This window comes from Trichomycterus rosablanca, chromosome 25 (assembly GCF_030014385.1).
Source record: "Trichomycterus rosablanca isolate fTriRos1 chromosome 25, fTriRos1.hap1, whole genome shotgun sequence".
Classification (NCBI taxonomy): domain Eukaryota; kingdom Metazoa; phylum Chordata; class Actinopteri; order Siluriformes; family Trichomycteridae; genus Trichomycterus; species Trichomycterus rosablanca.
The window spans coordinates 7023023-7045133 of record NC_086012.1 but is presented as its reverse complement, the minus strand read 5'-3'; the positions used below and the strand labels follow the sequence as shown (position 1 = coordinate 7045133).

The 22111-nt window shown below is 40.6% G+C and overlaps 1 protein-coding gene across 1 annotated transcript in view; it reads right to left on the bottom strand.

Annotated features, from left to right (window-relative positions):
• Window positions 1–22111, bottom strand: part of kcnab1b (potassium voltage-gated channel subfamily A regulatory beta subunit 1b) — a 73573-nt gene that overhangs the window by 13519 nt on the left and 37943 nt on the right. The window contains exons 5-8 of the mRNA XM_062987346.1: window positions 21911–21955; window positions 21659–21703; window positions 15798–15841; window positions 9524–9610 (exon numbers count right to left, since the gene is read on the bottom strand). Coding sequence (XP_062843416.1) covers window positions 9524–9610; window positions 15798–15841; window positions 21659–21703; window positions 21911–21955 — 221 coding nt within the window. The remainder of the gene's footprint in view (window positions 1–9523; window positions 9611–15797; window positions 15842–21658; window positions 21704–21910; window positions 21956–22111) is intronic.

Sequence of the window (22111 nt, the reverse complement as noted above, 5' to 3'; positions counted from 1 at the left end):
CATCTGTTGACAAACTGGAGATCCTCTGATCATCTTTGCTCATCAGAGACTCAGCCTTTCCTGGATACTGCTTTTGTACTAAACCATGATTACAATCACCTGTTTGGAATCACATCATTATTTAGTTTCTTCACCTCATTACTAGCCCTAAATTGCCCCCGTCCCAACTTATTTTGGAATGTGTTGCAGACCTGAAATGCAGGAATGGATGTATATTAACAAATGAAATAAATATCTTGGGTTCAGTCTGTCTGCAATCAAATAAAAGTCAAAGTAAATGTAAGGAACACTGCATTTTTATTTTATTTGCATTTTCCATACTGTCCCAACTTGCCGATCATTTTTTCGTCCATCTGTCTGCAATCAAATAAAAGTCAAAGTAAATGTAAGGAACACTGCATTTTTATTTTATTTGCATTTTCCATACTGTCCCAACTTGCCGATCATTTTTTCGTCCATCGACAGAAGGTCAGAAAACGACAAAGATCGCAGAAACAGACTTTACTTTGAGTCACACCAAAGCTGGATCAGCACGGAATGAAAATGAGAGTCCTCTCCCACTCATTCATTAGCAAACGGGGTGTGGGTGAGTGTCCAAACTGTGGCAGGAAGTGACAAGTGAGTGGGTGTGGGAGAGGATGGTGGGAGGATGTAACGAGAGGACGTCAGCCGAACACAATACATCTGCACACACAGACATGAGGAGAGAGATGGAACGAGAACAAATTAGTGCAGAAGTGAGAAGAAGAGTGGGAGCAACCACGATATTTAGGGATTTAAGGAACAGGAGTGTCGCATATCACTTAATATATCCAGTGTTTATGGAGCGTAGTCCTTTACCTACCACATCACACTGCTCTGTTTTGCCCTGCGGAAACGTCCGGCAGTGTTCTGTATGCACACTGAGCTACTCTCCTGGTACACTGAGGTGCTTTGCTGCAGACCTGAATTATGTTCTATTTATTTTTTGTTTATTGTATCATGGATCAGAAACGTCAGGGTCTGTATACACGGTGCAACGAGGGAATATGATGTAGCAAATATTGAACAGATTCTACACCAGAACACTACAAGATAAGATAAGATTCATATACTGGTCCCTATGAGGGAAATTCAAGTGTTATAGCAGCTCCAGCACAGAGTAAATACAGTTAGTAAATAAAATACGGTAAAATAAAGTAAAAATGTTGGCTATATAAGGGCAATAACTATTATACAGCAGCCATAACATTAAAATCACATCCTTGTTTCTACACTCATTGTCCATTTCATTCATATAGAAGCACGTTGTAGTTCTACAATTACTGAATGTAGTCCATCTGTTTCTCTACATACCTTTTTACCCTGCTTTCACCTTGTTCCCCAATGGTCAGGACCCCCACAGAGCAGATATTATTTAGGTAGTGGATCATTCTCAGCACTGCAGTGACACTGACATGGTGGTGGTGTGTTAGTGTGTGTTGTGCTGGTATGAGTGGATAAATACCGTGTCCACTTACTGTCCACTCTATTAGACACTCCTACCTAGTTGGTCCACCTTGTAGACGTAAAATCAGAGATCATCGCTCATCTATTGCTGATGTTTGAGTTGGTCATCTTCTAGACCTTCATCAGTGGTCACAAGACGCTGCCAATGGGGTGCTGTTGGTGGGATATTTTTGGTTGGTGGACTATTCTCAGTCCAGCAGTGACAGCGAGGTGTTTAAAAACTCCTTCAGCAGTGCTGTGTCTGATCCACTCATACCAGCACAACACACACTAACACACCACCACCATGTCAGTGTCACTGGAGTGCTGAGAATGATCCACCACCCAAATAATACCTGGTGGTAGTGGTCCTGGGAGAGTGCTGACCATTGAAGAACAGCATGAAAAGGGGGTAACAAAGCATGCAGAGAAACAGATGGACTACAGTCAGTAATTGTATTACTACAAAGTGCTTGTATATGGTAAGTGGAGCTGATAAAATGGACAGTGAGTGTAGAAACAAGGAGGTGGTTTAAATGTTATGGCTGATCGGTGTATAGCCTACTGGGAATAGCTGATCTGGAATAGTCCACCAACCAAAAATATATCCAGCCGACAGTGCCCCGTGGGCAGCGTCCTGTGACCACTGATGGACTTCAGTCAGTAATTGTATTACTACAAAGTGCTTGTATATGGTAAGTGGAGCTGATAAAATGGACAGTGAGTGTAGAAACAAGGCGGTGGTTTTAATGTTATGGCTGATACACACTCCCATAATACACACACACAACCCTGCAGCTTTGCAATCATAGCAAAAGCTAAACAATCCATCATCTTAGCAATTCATCCATACATATAAATTATAGTGGTGTGTGGAAGCCGTTACCTGCAATAAAGCACATGCTAAGTGCTCTTGGGGGGATTTCAGAGTATTTACTGCATCATTCATGTATTAATCATGTCATCACAGCAAAAGATTAACAGAAGGGGTGACAGCATGGACTCTCTTCCTTTCTGCCTAATCTGCACTTCTATAAATGACAGGCAGTCTTCCAAACTAAGTGCATGTTCATTACTGTACAATGTAAAACTCTGCACAGTGATACTACAGTAAATATATATAAGTAAAGGCTCTAATATTTATGTATTTATTTTAAAATCAACTTATTCATGCATCCATTTATCTCTATAAACCAGTTCTGGACAGAATAATGATATATAAAACATTTATACATTATTAAATAATATGTGGCAATAGGGCGCTCGGGTAGCGTAGCACTAAAGTACACTAACCCACTACATTCGGGCATCTGCATGGACTTGATTGGCTAATATCTGTGATGGGTGGCCGAAACAACCTATTAGGAGGTGGACTTGTCAGTGCGCTCTCAGGGCTAGTCCCAAGCCCAGATAAAATAAGGAGGGTTGCGTCCGGCATAACAACTGTGCCAGTTGATCAACCAGTGTTGATCGTGTTTTGTCTGGTTAACTTCATTTCATTTATTAATAAACCTCCATTCCTGCATTTCAGACCTGCAACACATTCCAAAAAAAGTTGGGACAGTAAAGCATTTACCATTTTGTAATGTTGCTATTCCTTTTCACCACACTCCATTCTCCACACATTCTCTATTCGGGACAGGTCAGGACTGCAGGCAGGCCAGTCCAGTACCCGTACCCTCTTCTTCCACAGTCATGCCTTTGTAATGTGTGCAGCATGTGGTTTTGCATCGTCTTGTTGAAAAATGCATGACGTTTTGAAGGCAGCATATGTTGCTCTAAGATCTCAATGTACTGTACTTTTCTGCATTAATGCTGCCATCACAGAAGTGTAAATGACCTTTGCCAAGGGCATTATTTCCAAAAAAGACCTGGAATGCTGATTCATCTGAGCACAATACACGTTTCCACTGTGTGATGGTCCATCCTAGATGCCTCAGAGCCCAGAGAAGTCGACACCACTTCTGAACATGGTTAACATAAGGCTTCTTTTTTTGCACAGTAAAGTTTTAAGTGGCATTTGTGCATGTAACTCTGTATTGTAGTGCTTGACAAAGGTTTGCCAAAGTAATCCCTCACCCATGTGGTTATATCAGCTATTGTTGAGTGGCGGTTCTTGATGCAGTGCTTTCTGAGGGATGGAAGATCACAGGCGTTCAGCTCAAGCTTGCACCCTTGGCCTTTACGCACTGAAATTCCTCCTGATTCCTTGAATGGTTTAATGATATTATGCACTGTAGAGGGAGAAATATGCAAATCCCTTCCAATCTTTCTTTGAGGTACATTGTTTTTAAACATTTCAATCATTTTCTCATTCATTTGTTGACGAACTGGAGATCCTCTGATCATCTTTGCTCATTAAAGACTCAGCCTTTCCTGGATGCTGCTTTTGTACCAAACCATGATTACAATCACTTGTTTGGAATCACATCATTATTTAGTTTTTATACCTCATTACTAGCCCTAAATTGCCCCACTTCCAATTTTTTTGGAATGTATTGCAGGCCTGAAATGCAGGAATGGATGTTTATTAACAAATGAAAAGGAACACTGCATTTTTATTTTATTTGCATTTTCCATACTGTCCCAACTTTTTCTGATTTGGGGTTGTATAAGCAAAATGTCATTACTGTAAATAATCTAATCTGTTTCAATAATTTTCAGTCATGTTGATACAGCTTCCCACAGACACACTTCAAACTACTGTGGCGAGTCTAATAAAGTGGAGGCTCATGGTTTTGAATTAGGATGTCCAGCAAGCTCATGGTCAGGCAGTCGCATTCTCTCGGATATATAGTGAGGTTTAGGGACAAGGGGAGAATTTTAAAGTTTCTAATCCGCATTGCAGAGACGGCTGCTGCTGCTGTGTGTGTATGAGTGTGTGTTTTATCCAACCCTTCATTCTGAATAATGTGTAAAGGAGTGTTAGGGTGAGATAAGGTATTGCTGAGTGAGCTGTGTGTGAATTTGTATTCATGTGTGTACATGGGTGCATCGCTCTTAAAAAAAAAGGTGACTTTGTAAATATAATATTTTCTTGCCTGAGGACAGTCGGGAGGTGTGTTTACCCGGCTGAGCTCTCAGTTTTAAAGCAGTTGAATTGGGAGTCTCTAATACTTGAAGTAGTTCTGATGCGGGTCAAATCTCAGCATGGGAATGAATTATTCCGTATCCGAATCCCTTTAAAGGGAACGTCCCAATTTAGCTTAGCCAATTAGTCTTCAACTGCTATGGACCCTGAACGCATCCGAGGAGGGTATCTTTGCCTTACACATGCTCCTTCCGACACATGCGGAAATCACAGACCCCTTCGTATTCGCCCATACTTCGGTGGATTTGTGTGTGAGGCCCGTCTCGCGCATGGAGAGTCATGCACTGATTTTCCATAATCCTTCACTCTTGTACAGGCACCTCAGGCTACTAACCAGGGGCCTTTAGACAGCGTCAAAGACCCCACCCCCTTTTAAGTCGGATATACAGAGTTAATATATAGATAGATAAATACCGTATCTAGATATACAGACAGACAGACTAACAGACAGACAGAAAAATAGATTCAAACAGACAGACAGCCATATTAGATAGATAGATTAGACAGAAGAAAGACAGATAGATAGACAGACATATTTGATAAATAGACAGACAGGCAGATTAGATAGATAGACAGACAGACACATAGACAAATTAGATAGATAAATAGGTAGATAGACAGACAGACATATAGATAGACAGATTAGACAGACAGACAGATAGATTACATAAATAGATAGACAAACAGAGAAACACAGACAGATTAGATAGACAGACAGAAAGACAGACAGACATATTAGATAAATAGACAGACAGATTAGATAGACAAACGGACAGAAAGACAGACAGACAGACTAGACAGACAGATTAGATAGACAAACAGACAGAAAGACAGACAGATAGATTAGATCGACAGACAGACTGACAGATAGATAGATAGATAGATAGATAGATAGACAGACAGACAGACAGACAGACAGATCAGATAGACAGATTTGATAGATAGATAGATAGATAGATAGATAGATAGATAGATAGATAGATAGATAGATAGATAGATAGGTTAGACAGACAGACAGACAGTTAGAGATACATATTAGATAGATAGACAGACAGACAGATAGATTACATAGATAGACAAACAGACAAACACATAGACAGATTTAGATAGATAGGTCGATAGACAGAGAGACAGACAGATTAGATAAACAGACAGAAAGACAGACAAATAGATATACAAACAAACAGACATATTAGATCGATAGACAGATTAGATAGATAGATAGACAGACAGACATTCAGACACAGCTCCCAGAGGAAACCCAAAGGACCCCGCCCACTCCATCTGGGAACTGAACCCAGGACCTTCTTGTTGTGAGGTGACAGTGCTACCCACCGAGCCACCACATCAGGGGGTCTCAGCTAATTTCTCTGAATATGACCCAGGCTTCCAAAACCAACTCAGTCGCAGAGGAGCATCAGGACATCATGATCAAGCCGACACGTGTATTGACTCGCAATACGTACCAACCGAGACATCAACAACACTGACACAATCTGGCAGCTAAAAGGCCCATAAAATCACCATTAGCTCCTCTAATGGCAACTAAATAAACTACTGCGATCACACTTCGGTCCAATCCATTCATCAACTGAAATACAACAAACCCACACATTAGTGAATGCTATTAAAGAGTAATTACCAAGACTAAAGGCTGCAAGAAGGAGCGATTTTTAATTGTTGCATTCAATTCCCAGCAGTCAAACCTGGATGAATTGATTTATTATGTGTCAGCAAATGAAAAAAAAGTGAGATGGGTTGAACTTCCCCCCTAATTATTAAGCTAAGCCAATTCAGCCATAAACATTCCTAAAAGGTGTAGAAAAAAAATATATAAAATAAATTATATGCTTATTTTCAACCTCGGGAATGATAAAAATAAATTTTATTTATTTCATTTTATTTATTTATTTTTAATATAAATTTTTTTCTCCCATTTTCTTCCAATTTAGTGCAGTCAGTTTGTCTTCCGCTCCTGGGGATCCCTGTTTTTTTGCAGTTGAGGTGGCTATATTGCTGCTCGCGCCTCCTCCGACCCGCACGCAGCCCTTAACGGAACCCTTTTCCTCCCATGTACTCTGCACAGGCACCTCTATCCACCAATTGGGGTCCTTACACAGCGTTTGAAGACCCAGCCCACATAGTCCGGTCATCCCTCCCTGCAGGCACTGCCAATTATGCCCGCTAGATGGCGCCCAGCCGACCGGTAGCAACGCCGAGTTCAGAATTTCGGCGCTGGTGTGCTAGCGAATATCCCGCTGCACCTCCTGGGTGCCCATGAATTCATTTTAATCAACCATTTTATCCTGGTCATGGTCGCGGAGGTGGTACCACTGGGAAACAGTGGGTGCCAGGCAGTAATACCTCGGACAGGGCACCAATCCATCATATACCCCGTCCGATAAATATATGTATATATACTATAAATACTATATACAGTATATATATATAGCTTTTTGGACATCCCATTTTAAAAACAAATGCCCTAGGCACCAGAGCCGACATATCAAACTCGTTTGTTCAAATCTCAGCTCTGATACCAGCAGCCTGGGCACCTACATGGACAATGATTGGCTCGTCTGTCGGGTTGAATGCCGGAGGGAATTCCACATAACGGATTTTGCATTTATAACCTCTGCTGGCTGATCGACAAAGGTGAGGGATGATAGGGATCAATGCGTTACTCTCCATGCCTTGTATGAACATGTCTCATGCAGATGAAAAGATGCAGTCGGCTACTGCATGTGTGCCGGAGGGGGCGTGTGTTAGTCACGGCTTTTCTCGGTCAGGAGTGGAAGTCAGCAGCAGTAGAGAGAAAGCGAAATGTGTGTAATCTTTTCAGCTGTAACAACAGCCACCCTGAGAAGGCTTTTCACAAGGTAATTTGTGACCATTTAGTCAAAAGATGTCAGCATTTGTATGGCTGGGCACTGGTGTTGTTCAAAACAGCCTCAATTGATGTTCTAGTTCATTCCAAAGCATTCAGTGGAACTAAAATCAGAGCTTTGTGCAGACCACTAGAGTTTCTTTATGTTCTTTGGTCTATTTATGATGCTGACTTTGTGAATCAGTAGTAAAATGATAAATAAAATATACACCGATCAGCCATAACATTAAAACCACCTCCTTGTTTCTACACACACTGTCCATGTTATCAGCTCCACTTACCATATAGAAGCACTTTGTAGTTCTATAATTACTGACTGTAGTCCATCTGTTTCTCTGCATGCTTTGTTAGCCCCCTTTCATGCTGTTCTTCAATGGTCAGGACCCCCACAGGACCACTACAGAGCATGTATTATTTGGGTGGTGGGTCATTCTTAGCACTGCAGTGACACTGACATGGTGGTGGTGTGTTAGTGTGTGTTGTGCTGGTATGAGTGGATAAGACACAGCAGCACTGATGGAGTTTTTAAACACCTCACTGTCACTGCTGGACTGAGAATAGTCCACCAACCAAAAACATCCAGCCAACAGCGCCCCGTGGGCAGCATCCTGTGACCACTGATGAAGGTCTTGAAGATGACCAACTCAAACAGCAGCAATAGATGTGCGATCGTCTCTGACTTTACATCTACAAGGTGGACCAACTAGGTAGGAGTGTCTGATAGAGTGGACAGTGAGTAGACACGGTATTTAAAAACTCCAGCAGCGCTGTTGTATCTGATCCACTCATACCAGCACAACACACACTCTGTGCTCTTTGGTAGTCCTGTGAGGGTCCTGACCATTGACGAACAGGGTGAAAACAGGCTAAAAAGGTATGTAGAGAAATAAATGGACTACAGGCAGTAATTGTAGAACTACAAAGTGCTTCTATATGGTAAGTGGAGCTTATAAAATGGATAATGTGTGTAGAAACAAGGAGGTGGTTTTAATGTTATGGCTGTTCAGTGTATTGTTAATGTGAATTGTGTAGATCAGAGCCTAACATCTCTCTGATCTTTTTTTCTGACACACACATACACATCCAGATGGATTTTCCCCACTCTTTCAATGCAGAGCTGAAATAAGCCACTAGTAAGACAGTTATTTCCGTCACCCTGCATCTATCTCAGTGCGACACGTTAGCTAGAATAGAAAAAAACAAATATTCCCTGCAGCTTCTCATCTAAACCCCTCAACTGGAATAAGAAAGACAGAGAGAGAGAGAGAGAGAGAGAGAGAGAGAGAGAGAGAGGATGGTGCAGACTCAAGATTTTTAAATGTAGTTGCTAAACAGAGGTAAGCGATTTTCATTTTGCCTGAATTTGCAAACGGATACAGTACATGGCAAAACAACAACCTTGAAGTGACTGAGTCGAAATGATAACGACAGCGACACAAGTGAGACCGCCCAGGGCAGCCATTTGTAGGGTCCTTCAAATTTGTAGTGAAGAAATAGATCAACCTTGATTGGCCCTTCAACTTTCAACCTGTGAATTTACACATAAATGCAGTTTATGGAAGTCCGTTTCATTTGATTGATTGAATTTATTGATCCCCAAAGGGAAATTGTAGTGTTACGGCAGCAAGTCACCAACATTATAATTATCACAAGCATCACACAATGCCACGTCAATGTAGTGCAAAGAAATAATGAATAAAAATGAAAAATAATGCAAAAATAAGATATAAAAATCTAAAAAAAATACCAAAAAATATATTAATATAAAAAAATAAGATTATAAGTGTTATATCAGAAAAAATTTGATGATATTTAGGTAAAAATTAGGACCGTCCACCAAATATGTCCATGATGTCAGAAGTCAGAATCCAGCATTGGTGTGCTAAAGGAATATCCTGCTGCGCCACTTGGGTGCCACAAACCCAATTATTTAAACTGGAAACGGAGCTGTCTGTAGCACAGTGTGTACCGTACTTCCCGGAGTACACTCTGCCTTTAGGTTAACACTGTTGTGAGAAATTAAAGCTAATGCTAAACTCTTTAGCTTTCATAGAATACGTAATGTAATACAGACTTACCCTCCATAGGAGTGTTGTTATCAGGCCGATTGGCAAACACCACATCCACATATTCCAGTTGTAATCTTTGTAAAGACCCCTTCAGACCTGTAGACAGAGAAAGAATTAGGAGTATTTACAGCTAATATATTGTAGGGAAGTAGGTACCCATCCTCACACCAAAAGTGACATAAAAAGCATTTAAACCCTAATCCTTTTTTATGGAGAAGGGAAATCATTTTTCAAAGAGTGAAACTATCTGAAATGTCAACAATTTTAAATACAGTGACATGTCCTTTTTTATAGGGTCTTCTTTAAATTAAGTCTATTTTTTGCATTTTAGCTCCCTGGCATGTCTGTTTATTTATAATAATTTAAATGAAGTATTTACCAGCATTATCATCAATGATTAATAATAAATGTTGTCATCCAACATGCAAAAATATAAGAATGAACAAAGAATAGCTTTTGTTGTAAATAAAATGATTATGAAGTAGTTTGTAGCTTAGCAACCTTAACCCTAACACTAACTCTAGCCTTAACCATAATCTTAACCTTAACCCTAACTTTAACCCTAACCCTAACTTAACACCAATCCTAGCCTTAACTCTAATCCTAGCCTTAACCCTAATTCTAGCCCTAACCTTAACCCTAGCCTTAATCCTAACTTTAGCCCTAACCCTAGCCTTAACCCTTTTTTATTCATGTCTTTGTATCTTTTTCTTGTTTATGTAAAGCACTTTGAATTGCCTCTGTGTATGAAAGGTGCTATGCAAATAAACTTGCCTTGCCTTGCCTAACCCTACGTTAACCCTAACCTTAACCTTAACCCTAGCCTTAAACCTAATCCTAGGCTTAACTCTGATCCTAACCCTAACCTTATTTTAAAATATAGTTTGAATATATTGTCTAATACTCAAGACCAATGTTCCCTCTAAGCTGCGCCCGTGCGCAACTGCTCACTGCTTACACAAAAAAAATCCAACCTGAATTGAAAATAAAATAAACACATAACAATTCATTCTGTACGGACCCCCTAAGGCAGGCATGTCCAAAGTCCGGCCCGCGGGCCAATTGCGGCCCACGTTCGGATTTTATCCGGCCCGCGTCTTCTGTCTTAAATTACATTACTTGTGGCCCGCCAGCACAGTCAAAGAGAAAAAAATAATTATCGTCGCTGTCTGATTAAAAACACTTTTAGCGGTTTTAACTTTTTTACATGTGTTAATTGTGGGTATAAATCTCTGTCTGTCCACAGAAGGCGAATATCAAAATAACCAATGAAAAGATGAATGAAATCACGCAATCTCTGTAACGAGTATGTCCATTGGCTGCTAGACCTGTCCATCAAAACCGCATTTCTCCTCCTTCCCCTCCGGTACTGTTTAAGAAGCGAAACTCGTTTGCTGCGTGATGTTTCATCTCTACAGTTTATTCAGGTTATTCAATCACATGGTTGTAAACATGATTATTATTTGTGATGTTTGTAGTGTTTTTAAAAACATTTATATCTGATATTTATTATGACTAAGCGTTTACACGGACTGTATTTATTAACACAATTGAACTTTTTTATAGCAGTAACATGATTTACAAAGTAAAGATATTGTCTGGTAACTTGACTGTTTCAGGTATTTATAGGTATTTAAATGCTAATTTAGAACAGTATTTCCCAGTCTTGTTTCTGCACATTACAGTATTAAAAGGTTTTCTTAATAGATTTATGAAATGAATCTCTTTTGTCTTATGGTTCTGTATCCCAGGAAATACTACAAAGGTAGCCATGCATTGTTATAGTTTAAACCCAAACCATGTTTGGCACCTGAATGCTTACATTTGGTTGTTGTTTGCTGTGTGAAAATAACATGAATGAACAACAGCGTATTATATGCATATTTTATTGTTTTTTTCTTTATTTTTTCCCCCAATTTTTATCTCCCAGTCTAGTCGTGTCCAATTACTCTGAATGCATCCTCTATACTGATTCGATGCTTGAGAACGCCTCTCAACTGACACGCGCCCCCTCCGGTACGCACAGTTAGTACAGACTGCATTTATCACCTTCACGAGTCAAGTTCATACACCGACGGACACTGTGTATGAAGGGTCACACCCCCATCAGCATTATTCCATTATTCCATTATTATATGGTTAGTTTATTGGTTAAGGTTAGGGCAGTTGTAGTCTAGTGGTTAAGGCACTGGACTAGTAAACAAAAGGTCACTGGTTCAAGCTTCTGCCAGGTTGTCACTGTTTGGCCCTTAAGCAAGGCCCTTGACCCTCAATTGTTTAAACAATATACTGTTACAGTACTGTAAGTCGCTTTGGATAAAAGCACATTCTTAAAATGTTTATTATTATTATTTTATTAGCTGGATAAAATCATGTCACTCGAAACAAACATGCAGATCATAGTGCTGACCCTTGTGAGCAAAACAAAAGCAGAAAACAATACACATTAAATGTAAAAACTGTTATTTCCTCTGGAAATTAGAATGTAGAGTGTGTAGAGAATGTGGGAGTACAGAGAAGAGGTCATGTCAGTGTAGGAAGGAAAGAGGATGAAAAAAAACAGATGAATGGTGGTAATTCAAGGATTCAATCTGCCTTTTTGGATCACTAGTCTAATCACATACAAAAAGTGAGAAACTAGAGTGATTAAAACATGTAGACATCTGGAAACAATAATTTTTTAGTTAGCTATTAGCTACTCAGACAGCGTGTGTGTTTATGCGTGTTTTTGAGACCGCTGGCAACCCGAGGCAGTTTGCTGTAATTAATCCCATGAAGAAATTGATTTCTTACCCTGTCACTCATTTTTCACGCTTCATAATCCCACACAATCTCTGTGACGGTAATCTCAGTGAACATGTCGTCCATGCATGTGTGGCTACAGTCAGGCTGACTCTTGTGGATTTGTAATATTAGCAGTGAGTTATGTTTAAAGCGCTCTGTTTAATGCCCTGCTAACACCGTCATAATAACGGAAGAAACGGGAGAAAACACGGCTGAACAAAGACTGTTTGCTTGTGTAAGCATATATACGTACATGTCAGTATGGGTTTGTCTGCATGTTTTTAAAGTTTCTTTAGAGAGCAGGAACTGGCCAAAATTGTACATACATCAGTAGGACCATTTATATTCACATACACCAATCAGGCATAACATTATGACACCCTTCCTAACTGACTGGTCTGCGGCTATGCAGCCCCATTCGCAACTGTGATGCACTGTGTATTCTGACACCTTTCTATCAGAACCAGCATTAACTTCTTCAGCAATTTGAGCTACAGTAGCTCGTCTGTTGGATCGGACCACACGGGCCAGCCTTCGCTCGCCACGTGCATCAATGAGTCTTGGCCGCCCATGACCCTGTTGCCGGTTTACCACTGTTCCTTCCTTGGACCACTTTTGATAGATACTGACCACTGCAGACCGGGAACACCCCACAAGAGCTTCAGTTTTGGAGATGCTCTGACCCATCGTCTAGCCATCACAATTTGGCCCTTGTCAAACTCGCTCAAATCCTTACACTTGCCCATTTTTCCTGCTTCTAACACATCAACTTTGAGGATAAAACGTCACCAAAGTGCGAATATGAGACGAATCTGCATTTGTGTGGAATAACTGTCAAATCCACTCTGAAAGCTCCACATGTACAGTGTATCACAAAAGTGAGTACACCCCTCACATTTCTGCAAATATTTCATTATATCTTTTCATGGGACAACACTATAGACATGAAACTTGGATAGAACTTAGAGTAGTCAGTGTACAGCTTGTATAGCAGTGTAGATTTACTGTCTTCTGAAAATAACTCAACACACAGCCATTAATGTCTAAAAAGCTGGCAACATAAGGGAGTACACCCCACAGTGAACATGTCCAAATTGTGCCCAAATGTGTCGTTGTCCCTCCCTGGTGTCATGTGTCAAGGTCCCAGGTGTAAATGGGGAGCAGGGCTGTTAAATTTGGTGTTTTGGGTACAATTCTCTCATACTGGCCACTGGATATTCAACATGGCACCTCATGGCAAAGAACTCTCTGAGGATGTGAGAAATAGAATTGTTGCTCTCCACAAAGATGGCCTGGACTATAAGAAGATTGCTAACACCCTGAAACTGAGCTACAGCATGGTGGCCAAGGCCAAGGTCGCCCTGGTGAGAAGTACCAAGACAACTGTATCTTGCCTACAGTCAAGCATGGTGGGGGTAACATCATGGTCTTGAGCTGCATGAGTGTTGCTGGCACTGGGGAGCTGCAGTTCATTGAGGGAAACATGAATTCCAACATGTACTGTGACATTCTGAAACAGAGCATGATCCCCTCCCTTCGAAAACTTACTTTTAAATTTACTTTTAATAGTGTCTTACTTATTAATGTTTGAGACATTTTGCATGTGTTGTGGATGAAACTCTATTTCAGTGCCATTAAATGCCATTGTTTCCCAGCAGACATCAAATCTTGTTAAGAGAATACCGGTTGACCTCACAAGACCACATGCTAATAAACCCCTGCAGGAAATGTATTTTTCACTGTTTGCTGGAAACAGAAACGTAAATGGATTTGTGCAAGCTTGGCTGGCTGAGCAGAACAAACATGAACGTTTCAACATATTGTATTTTTCAGTTCATGTCTGAAATCTACCAACCTTAATTCCAAAAGAAGTTGACACAGGAGGTGAAATTACATTATCAACTTCAATGCTTTTTGTAAATACAGGCATATTTTGAAACGTATACCTGCAACACATTAAAAAATAATGGAATGGAGTAAAATATAGTATAGAAACATAGTAAAATGTTCAAGAAATCCTTAAAAAAGTGGACAAATCCACTTTTCAGCTTGCGTACAGAAGTAAAAGATGTTGCATTGTTTTGGCCAAACAAGAAAGGACTATCAGTGTAAAGTTTAAAACCTATGGTTTGTCTCTGAGTTCAAGTCTCAGCTCTGCTACTGGTTGGCTGGGCGCCCACTATCAGGCATGATTGGCAGTGCCTGCAGCAGACAAAATTAGCCACTAGTCTGATGGGTGGGAAAAGACCAGACTAAAAAAAGGGGAGTACAATAAAAAAGGACCAAATACACTGATCAGCCATAACATTAAAACCACATCCTTGTCTCTACACTCACTGTCCATTTTATCAACTCCACTTACCATATAGGAGCACTTTGTAGTTCTACAATTACTGACTGTAGTCCATCTGTTTCTCTACATACCTTTTTAGTTTGCTTTCACCTTGTTCTTTAATGGTCAGGACCACCACAGAGCAGGTATTATTTAGGTGGTGGATCATTCTCAGCACTGCAGTGACAATGACATGGTGGTGGTGTGTTAGTGTGTGTTGTACTGGTATGAGTGGATCAGACACAGTTTTTAAATACCGTGTCCACTCACTGTCCACTCTATTAGACACTCCTACCTAGTTGGTTCACCTTGCAGATGTAAAGTCAGAGACAATCGCTCATCTATTGCTGCTGTTTGAGTTGGTCATCTTTGAGATCTTCATCACTGGTCACAGGACGCTGCCTACAGGGGGCTGTTGGCTGGATATTTTTGGTTAGTAGACTATTCTCAGTCCAGCAGTGACAGTGTTTAAAAACTCCAGCAGAGCTGCTGTGTCTGATCCACTCATACCAGCACAACACACACTAACACACCACCACCACGTCAGTGGAGGTCCTGACCATTGAAGAACAGCATGAAAGGGGGCTAACAAAGCATGCAGAGAAACAGATGGACTACAGTCAGTAATTGTAGAACTAAAAAGTGCTTCTATATGGTAAGTGGAGCTGATAAAATGGACAGTGAGTGTAGAAACAAGGAGTTGGTTTTAATGTTATGGTTTATCGTTGTATGATTATAAAGTAATTATAGAGTAGCAACCCTAACCTTAACCTTAAGCACGATTGGCAGTGGCAGTGGAGGAACACGGAGATCAGCGAGGGACTCTCCATGAATCCACCAAAGTATGGGCAAATAAGAAGGGGTTGTGAACTGTGCACATGTCGGAGGGAGCCTGTATCAAGGAAATATACCCTCCTTGGATGTGATCAGGGTCTCCAGCAGCGCAAGACTAATTGGCTATTCTAAATTGGGAAAAATGGGAGAAAATGCATAAATAAAATAGAAAAAAAATCTAGGGTTTGGAAGCACAAAACCATACAGAATCCATTATATGGGGAAGTGTAAACACCCATAAAATGATACAGCAATTAAAAAAGAAAAGGTTGGTAAAAAAGGCTGAACTAAATGTTAGGAAACTTATAATTAGTAGACAAATAGAAAACCTACCTTCAATAATATGCTTCCTTGAGAGACCTCGTTCTGTTTCAGCTCTGTAGAGAAAAATAGAGAGTGTTAAAAAATATCTCACATTTCACAATATCTCTTGACCTCAACGTTACATGACACCTTCTACTTCTGAAAAAAAAGGAGAACCGTATTCTTTCTATTTTTGTTTTTGTTTTTTTAGATGTAAGCTGACAGGGAACACTTCAGCCAGGAGAGAAACAACAGCAAATCGTTCTGCCGAACATCGAGAAAAATCAACAAGGAATGTTGTAGAACATTGATTTGGCTCCTTCAATCAAGTATTGTGTAAATTCAATCAGATGCGAATGTGTTTGTCTCAAAATACACCATGATTGGCTAAGTGGACACCCCTCCTAATTATTGAATTCAGGTATAAAATCACCCTACCTGTTCCAGCCTGTGACTCATTTGCACATAGCAGGGTCCATACATAGCCCTTTTCGACCAAAACAACTCTGGTTCTTGAACTGGTTCCGTTTGGGGTTCTTAGAACCTTAATGCTGTTTAGAGAACCGACCCATGTTTTCACCAGTTTTTAGTTGAACCAAAAATGCAGGGATGCAAGGATTATCAAACGTACAACACGCACAACTTATGCCTAGTTCACACTACACGATTTTTGCCCAGATTTTCTCTCGCCGACTGGTCGGCGCTAGATTTGCCGGCTCGAAACAACTCGGCATTCACTCGGCGATCGAAACTTGGGTCTCAATCGCTATGTGTGAACTACTCAACAACTAGATGTGAGCGGCTGAAGAGAGATTTCTAGCTTGTCAAATATCTGGATCTGAATGAGTGCTATGTCGAACAGCCAATGAGAACACAAGATACGGTGGGGGGGAACACAGGGAAGGAGTTGTAAAAAGGTGGGACAGGGGTGTAATATAGTTTATACCATCGACACACACACGTTTTACAGTATTTCTGACCTTATCGTTTTCTACAAAACATAATACCCACGCTGCATTGCAAAAAATATTTATTAACCTCCAACTCACTATAGAACAATTTATGCTGGCCACGTAGCTCAATCCATTCAGACTCATTTATTTTGTCTCAATTTTACGCTGCACATCAGCGCACAAACTTTGATCGCTCGCTACTTGTTGACGTGCATTTTTGGATGTGGTATCATTAAACCCCTCGTCACTTCTCGCGTTTGTTTTCGTGACAAAAAGTAGTTTGGGAGACCAGAGAAGCTCGCCTTGATTCCAATTGGTGATAGATGGTGTAGTGTGAAACCCACTATCGCCGATCAGTCATATAGTGTGAAAGCCACACCGACTTAAAAGACTCCCAATTACAAGAGATCCAGGTGTGTTTGGTGAAAATGCGGCAAATACAGTGGGACCTCGATTTAACGGACCTTAATTTAACGGATTTCGGATTTAACGGACAAAATCTGGAAAACCAAACGTCCGGTCCAATTGTTTAAAATTCCTGTGAGAAGACCAGTAGTTCAGTAACTGTCCACTAGACGAAGCACGTCTCTCTGTTTACATGAGCGAGAGTCTTTATTTTGTTTGGATGCTCACTTTGTTCTCGCCTTCTCTGTGTTTTATGCTTCATTTTTACAAGTTGTAGCACTTAGTTATACACCAGCAGTGCTTCAGACTCAGCATAATAGATACTCTGATTCCCCACTATACAATTACGGCAAAAATTACTATTTGGAACTCTTCTCACATATGGAAATACTGCTTACCAGAGCTCTTTTATAAATAATAAAACCTGATTTAATAACTGGCCTTCATTTCAATCTTAATCTTTTGTCATGTGGTGATTCTAGTTTCATGCTAAAAAATATAAAATATCTATTATTTGATCATTTGAAATATCCAAAATCAGTTGCCATGGTCTACCGTGAACAGCTAGATGTTTAAAATGCACAATCTACTCCTTCGGAACTAGCTTATCACTCTTTTAGCCTAATCCTATATTATATGAGGGAATTAGTATACGTTCAGACTGTTGGAGTGAACTGATTGGCAGCTTAACAGCTAATTTATAAAATGTCAGTCAACACACACACACACACACACACACACACACACACACACATTTATATATACTGCATAACCAGTATTGTCCATTCTAAAATTCTGGGCTTTATTATTATGTTCAGGGCGGCACAGTGGCTCGGTGGGTAGCATTGTCGCCTCACAGCATAAAGGTACTGGGTTTAATTCCCAGGTGGAGCGGTCCGGTTTTCTATGTGGTTTCTGCATGGGTTTCCTCCCACAGTCAGGCTACTTGTATATACTAAGTCCCCCTACAAATGAGTGTCTGAGGCGTTTACAGCCTTTCGCCCAGTGAACCACAACCCTGAATAGGATAAAGCGGTGGTAAAACGAACAATGAATGAATGAATTATAGGGAGTTAATCCCAAAATTGTTCAGTGGGGTTGCAAACTCATAAAACCATACCTTTATGGACCTCGTTTCACTGTTAATCCTCCTTAACAGGGTCACTGTTAAGCTATAACAGAAAATAACTTCTCTATACCTTTGCCACAAAATCGAAGGCATGTTTTTGGACCTCTTAGCAATGGGTGTCCAGACATGTAGCTGTAGTGCAATGCATAAGACCATACAGACACAGACAGAGAGCCTTAGATTATACCTACATAAAACATCAAAATATATTAATTATGATCATACAGTCAATTACGGTCAAATTATTATGATTATAAATTTGACCAAGTCAAAGTACCAGATAGACCAGTATGTCATAAACCGATGATATCCAGGGACTTTCACACCCAACAGTCTCTAAAGTTAGCACAGAATGGTGTGAAGAAAAAAAAGAATTCAGTGAGCGTCTGGTAAGCAGAAATGTCTTTTTGATGAGAGAGGTTAAATGAGAACCCACATGGAAATGTAATATATGACATACACTGATCAGCCATAACATTAAAACCATGTGTAGTCCATCTGTTTCTGTACATACTTCTTTAGCCTGCTTCCCACTGGACCACCACAGAGCAGGTATTATTTAGGTGGTGGATAATTCTCAGCATGCAGTGACACTGACATGGTGGTGGTGTGTTAGTGTGTGCTCGTATGAGTGGATCGAACACAGCAGCGCTGCTGGAGTTTTTAAATACCGTGTCCACTCACTGTCCACTCTGTTAGACACTCCTACCTAGTTGGTCCACCTTGTAGATGTAAAGTCAGAGACGATCGCTCATCTATTGCTGCTGTTTGAGTTGGTCATCTTATAGACCTTCATCAGTGGTCACAGGACGCTGTTTACGGGGCGCTGTTGGCTGGATATTTTTGGTTGGTGGACTATTCTCAGTCCAGCAGTGACAGTGAGGTGTTTAAAAACTCCATCAGCGCTGCTGTGTCTGATCCACTCATACCAACACAACACACACTAACACGCTGAGAATGATCCAACACCCAAATAATACCTGCTCTGTGGTGGTCCTGGGAGAGTCCATTGAAGAACAGCATGAAAGGGGGCTAACAAAGCAGTCAGTAATTGTAGAACTACAAAGTGCGTCTGTATGGTCAGTGGAGCTGATAAAATGGACAGTGAGTGTAGAAATATGTTATGGCTGATTGGTGTATGTTATAAATAAAATTATATATATATAATATTTGCATATGAGAATGGCCAGACTGGTTCAAGTTGACATGAAGCTATGGTAATATGGCCACTTTTAAAAAAAAACAGGTAAGCACAGAAGCATATTAGAATGCACAACACATCAACTCTTGGTGCAGATAAGCTACAACAGCAGAAACTACTTTACTTTGATTTTCACTCCTGCCAGCCAAGAACAGGAATCCAGTGGGCACAGAATATAATTCCTGATATGACAAATCTCGGATGTGCCATGCAGAGGGTAGGCTCCGAATTTGCATGATTATCTTAGCATGTGGGAATCCTAATACCAGTGGAGCATTGTTCGAAAGTCACAGCTCATCTGATTATTCCTGACCATGTGCATTTTTATGACCACAATGTGTCCATCTAATAGTTCCAGAATGATGATGGACCTTGTCGCAAAGCACTAACCATCTTAAAATGGTTCCATGATGGTTTTAATTTAGTTAAGTAATTTTGGGATGTGGCACAAAGGAGAAATTTGCACCAAGAGTCTAAACCTGACACATTTACAGGGATTATGTGATGCAGTCATGTCAACATGGGCCAAAATCTTAAAAATATAAGGAAAATGGTGCCCAGGTGGTGCAGTGTGAAATTCCACTAGCACACCATTGCTGGGATTCTGAACGTCCAGAGTTTAAATCTTAGCTCTGCTACTGGTCAGCTGGGCGCCCCCTAGCGAGGACAATTGACAGTTCCTGCAGCAGATGAAAGTGGCCACTAGTCTGCTGTGTGGGAAAAGACTGGACTTAAGAAGGGGATGGAGTCCTCGATGCTGTGTAAAAACCCTAGTTAGTAGCCTCAGGCGCCTGTATAGAAGTGGGTGTGTGACTCTCCAAGCGCAAAACTGGCCTTATATATTGTACATAATATTGTCAAAAGATTCAGATGATCTTCTGTTCAATATGCTTTACTTTTGAGACTTCAGGCAGCATTGCATGAGAAACTGTCAAGCTATTGTGATAATCCACCGCTGCATCATGAGATGCAACCTGAAACTCAACCTGTTATGCAAACATCAATTCTATACAGAGTCAAAGCCAAGGTTTGTATGTAAACTTATGACCAGGGGAGCAAACCCAGTTGTGTTTATTTATTTAATTAGCAATTTTTGCTACACCCATTGCTAACAAGTTTATAAAAATCAAATGCATCCATGAGCCCAGACAAAAAAAAATCTTTTTGAAGTATTCATCATATTGCCAAATGTGACCCAGGGTAAGAGTCGTGTTCATCTGTGTTATCATTTTTGGCAGGCAGAGGGGGCACGGAGGTGCGGCAGTCTTGTAAGCATTAATTCGCTTCAGGTGGAAGTTTCTCTATATATATTATTGTTTCTCCCTTTTACTTGCCAGCTCCTTTGCTGGCACATTTGCATTTCTCTATAACTATGATGCCAGGCTAGGTCCAGTCCGATCCGGTTCTCCATGGACATGCAAGGCCAGCATCCTTCAACTATTTTCAGGGAACTTGAAAAACAGTTTGGGGGGTGTCACCTTTAGAACCGCCCTGAGATATAACCAATTACGTATGTCTATAAGTAGATGACCAACAGGCCGATAGCACCTTTGGGGATTCGAACCATGGATCGCATTGGTAGTAGGTTAGCTTAATTTACTGTAGCACAATTTACCGCAGTAAAACACGTTAGCCAACCAGTGCTGAGATTTTAAGCTTGTGAGAATCTTAGCTCTGCTATTGGGCAGCAGGCGGCCTACATGCAGACATGATTGGCTAACGTCTGCTAAGTAGGAGGGCCGAAGGGATTCCCCCTAGGTATAACCTATTATGTGCATTGTGGATTTGAACCATGGATCCTATTGGTAGTGGGTTAGCTTAATTTTCTGTTGCACAATTTATGCAGCGGTAAAACATGAGAATCATAGCTCTGCTATCGGATGGCCGGGTGCCTACACACAGACATGATTGGCTAATGTCTGCCAGGTAGGAGGGCAAAAGGGATTCCTCATAACTGCCACAATTAGAGTCTCTGCTGCCTGGTTGTTAGTGCCTGCTTAAAGACTGGGAATAACGGATAGCAGTGCGTGACTCTCTGTATGCGATACTGATCCCTGTATGAACCCGCCTCTTGCAGGTGAAAAGAAGTGGTTGGCAACTGCACACGTGTCAGAGGGGTACAGCCCTTCTCGGTCAGGGTCGGTAGAGGAGATACTAACAAAAAAAGCAGTGTAAAAAAGTTCTGTTTTACTCATGTACTTACTTTCCTCCCCAGTAAAGTTTTGTAGTGATCACCAGACTGGACCTCCTACATGAGAGAGAACACAAACACACAACTGAGACAAAGACATCAGTACAGTCTGTAATACATTGTTCAAAATAATCAAATTACACCAAATTAAAGTTATATAATTGGTACAATGTTGCATGTTTCTATGGTAACCAGTCACATCAATGTTATTATCTATGGCATTCATTTTTATTCATAATTATTTAAATTTCCTTTCTTCCATACCTCCAGCATTTCTTCTTGATGATGTTTCCAAGAATGATTTCTGCTCTGTAGAAAGGATTTCAACAACAACACGTCAAATAATAGTCTGTGTCTGTATGAATAGTCAAATTTGCACATTTATTTTTATACGCGCTAACAGTTTGTTCACAGATGTTGCTGGAAGCGTGACATGCCTGACTGGATTTGTTCTTTAATTACAAT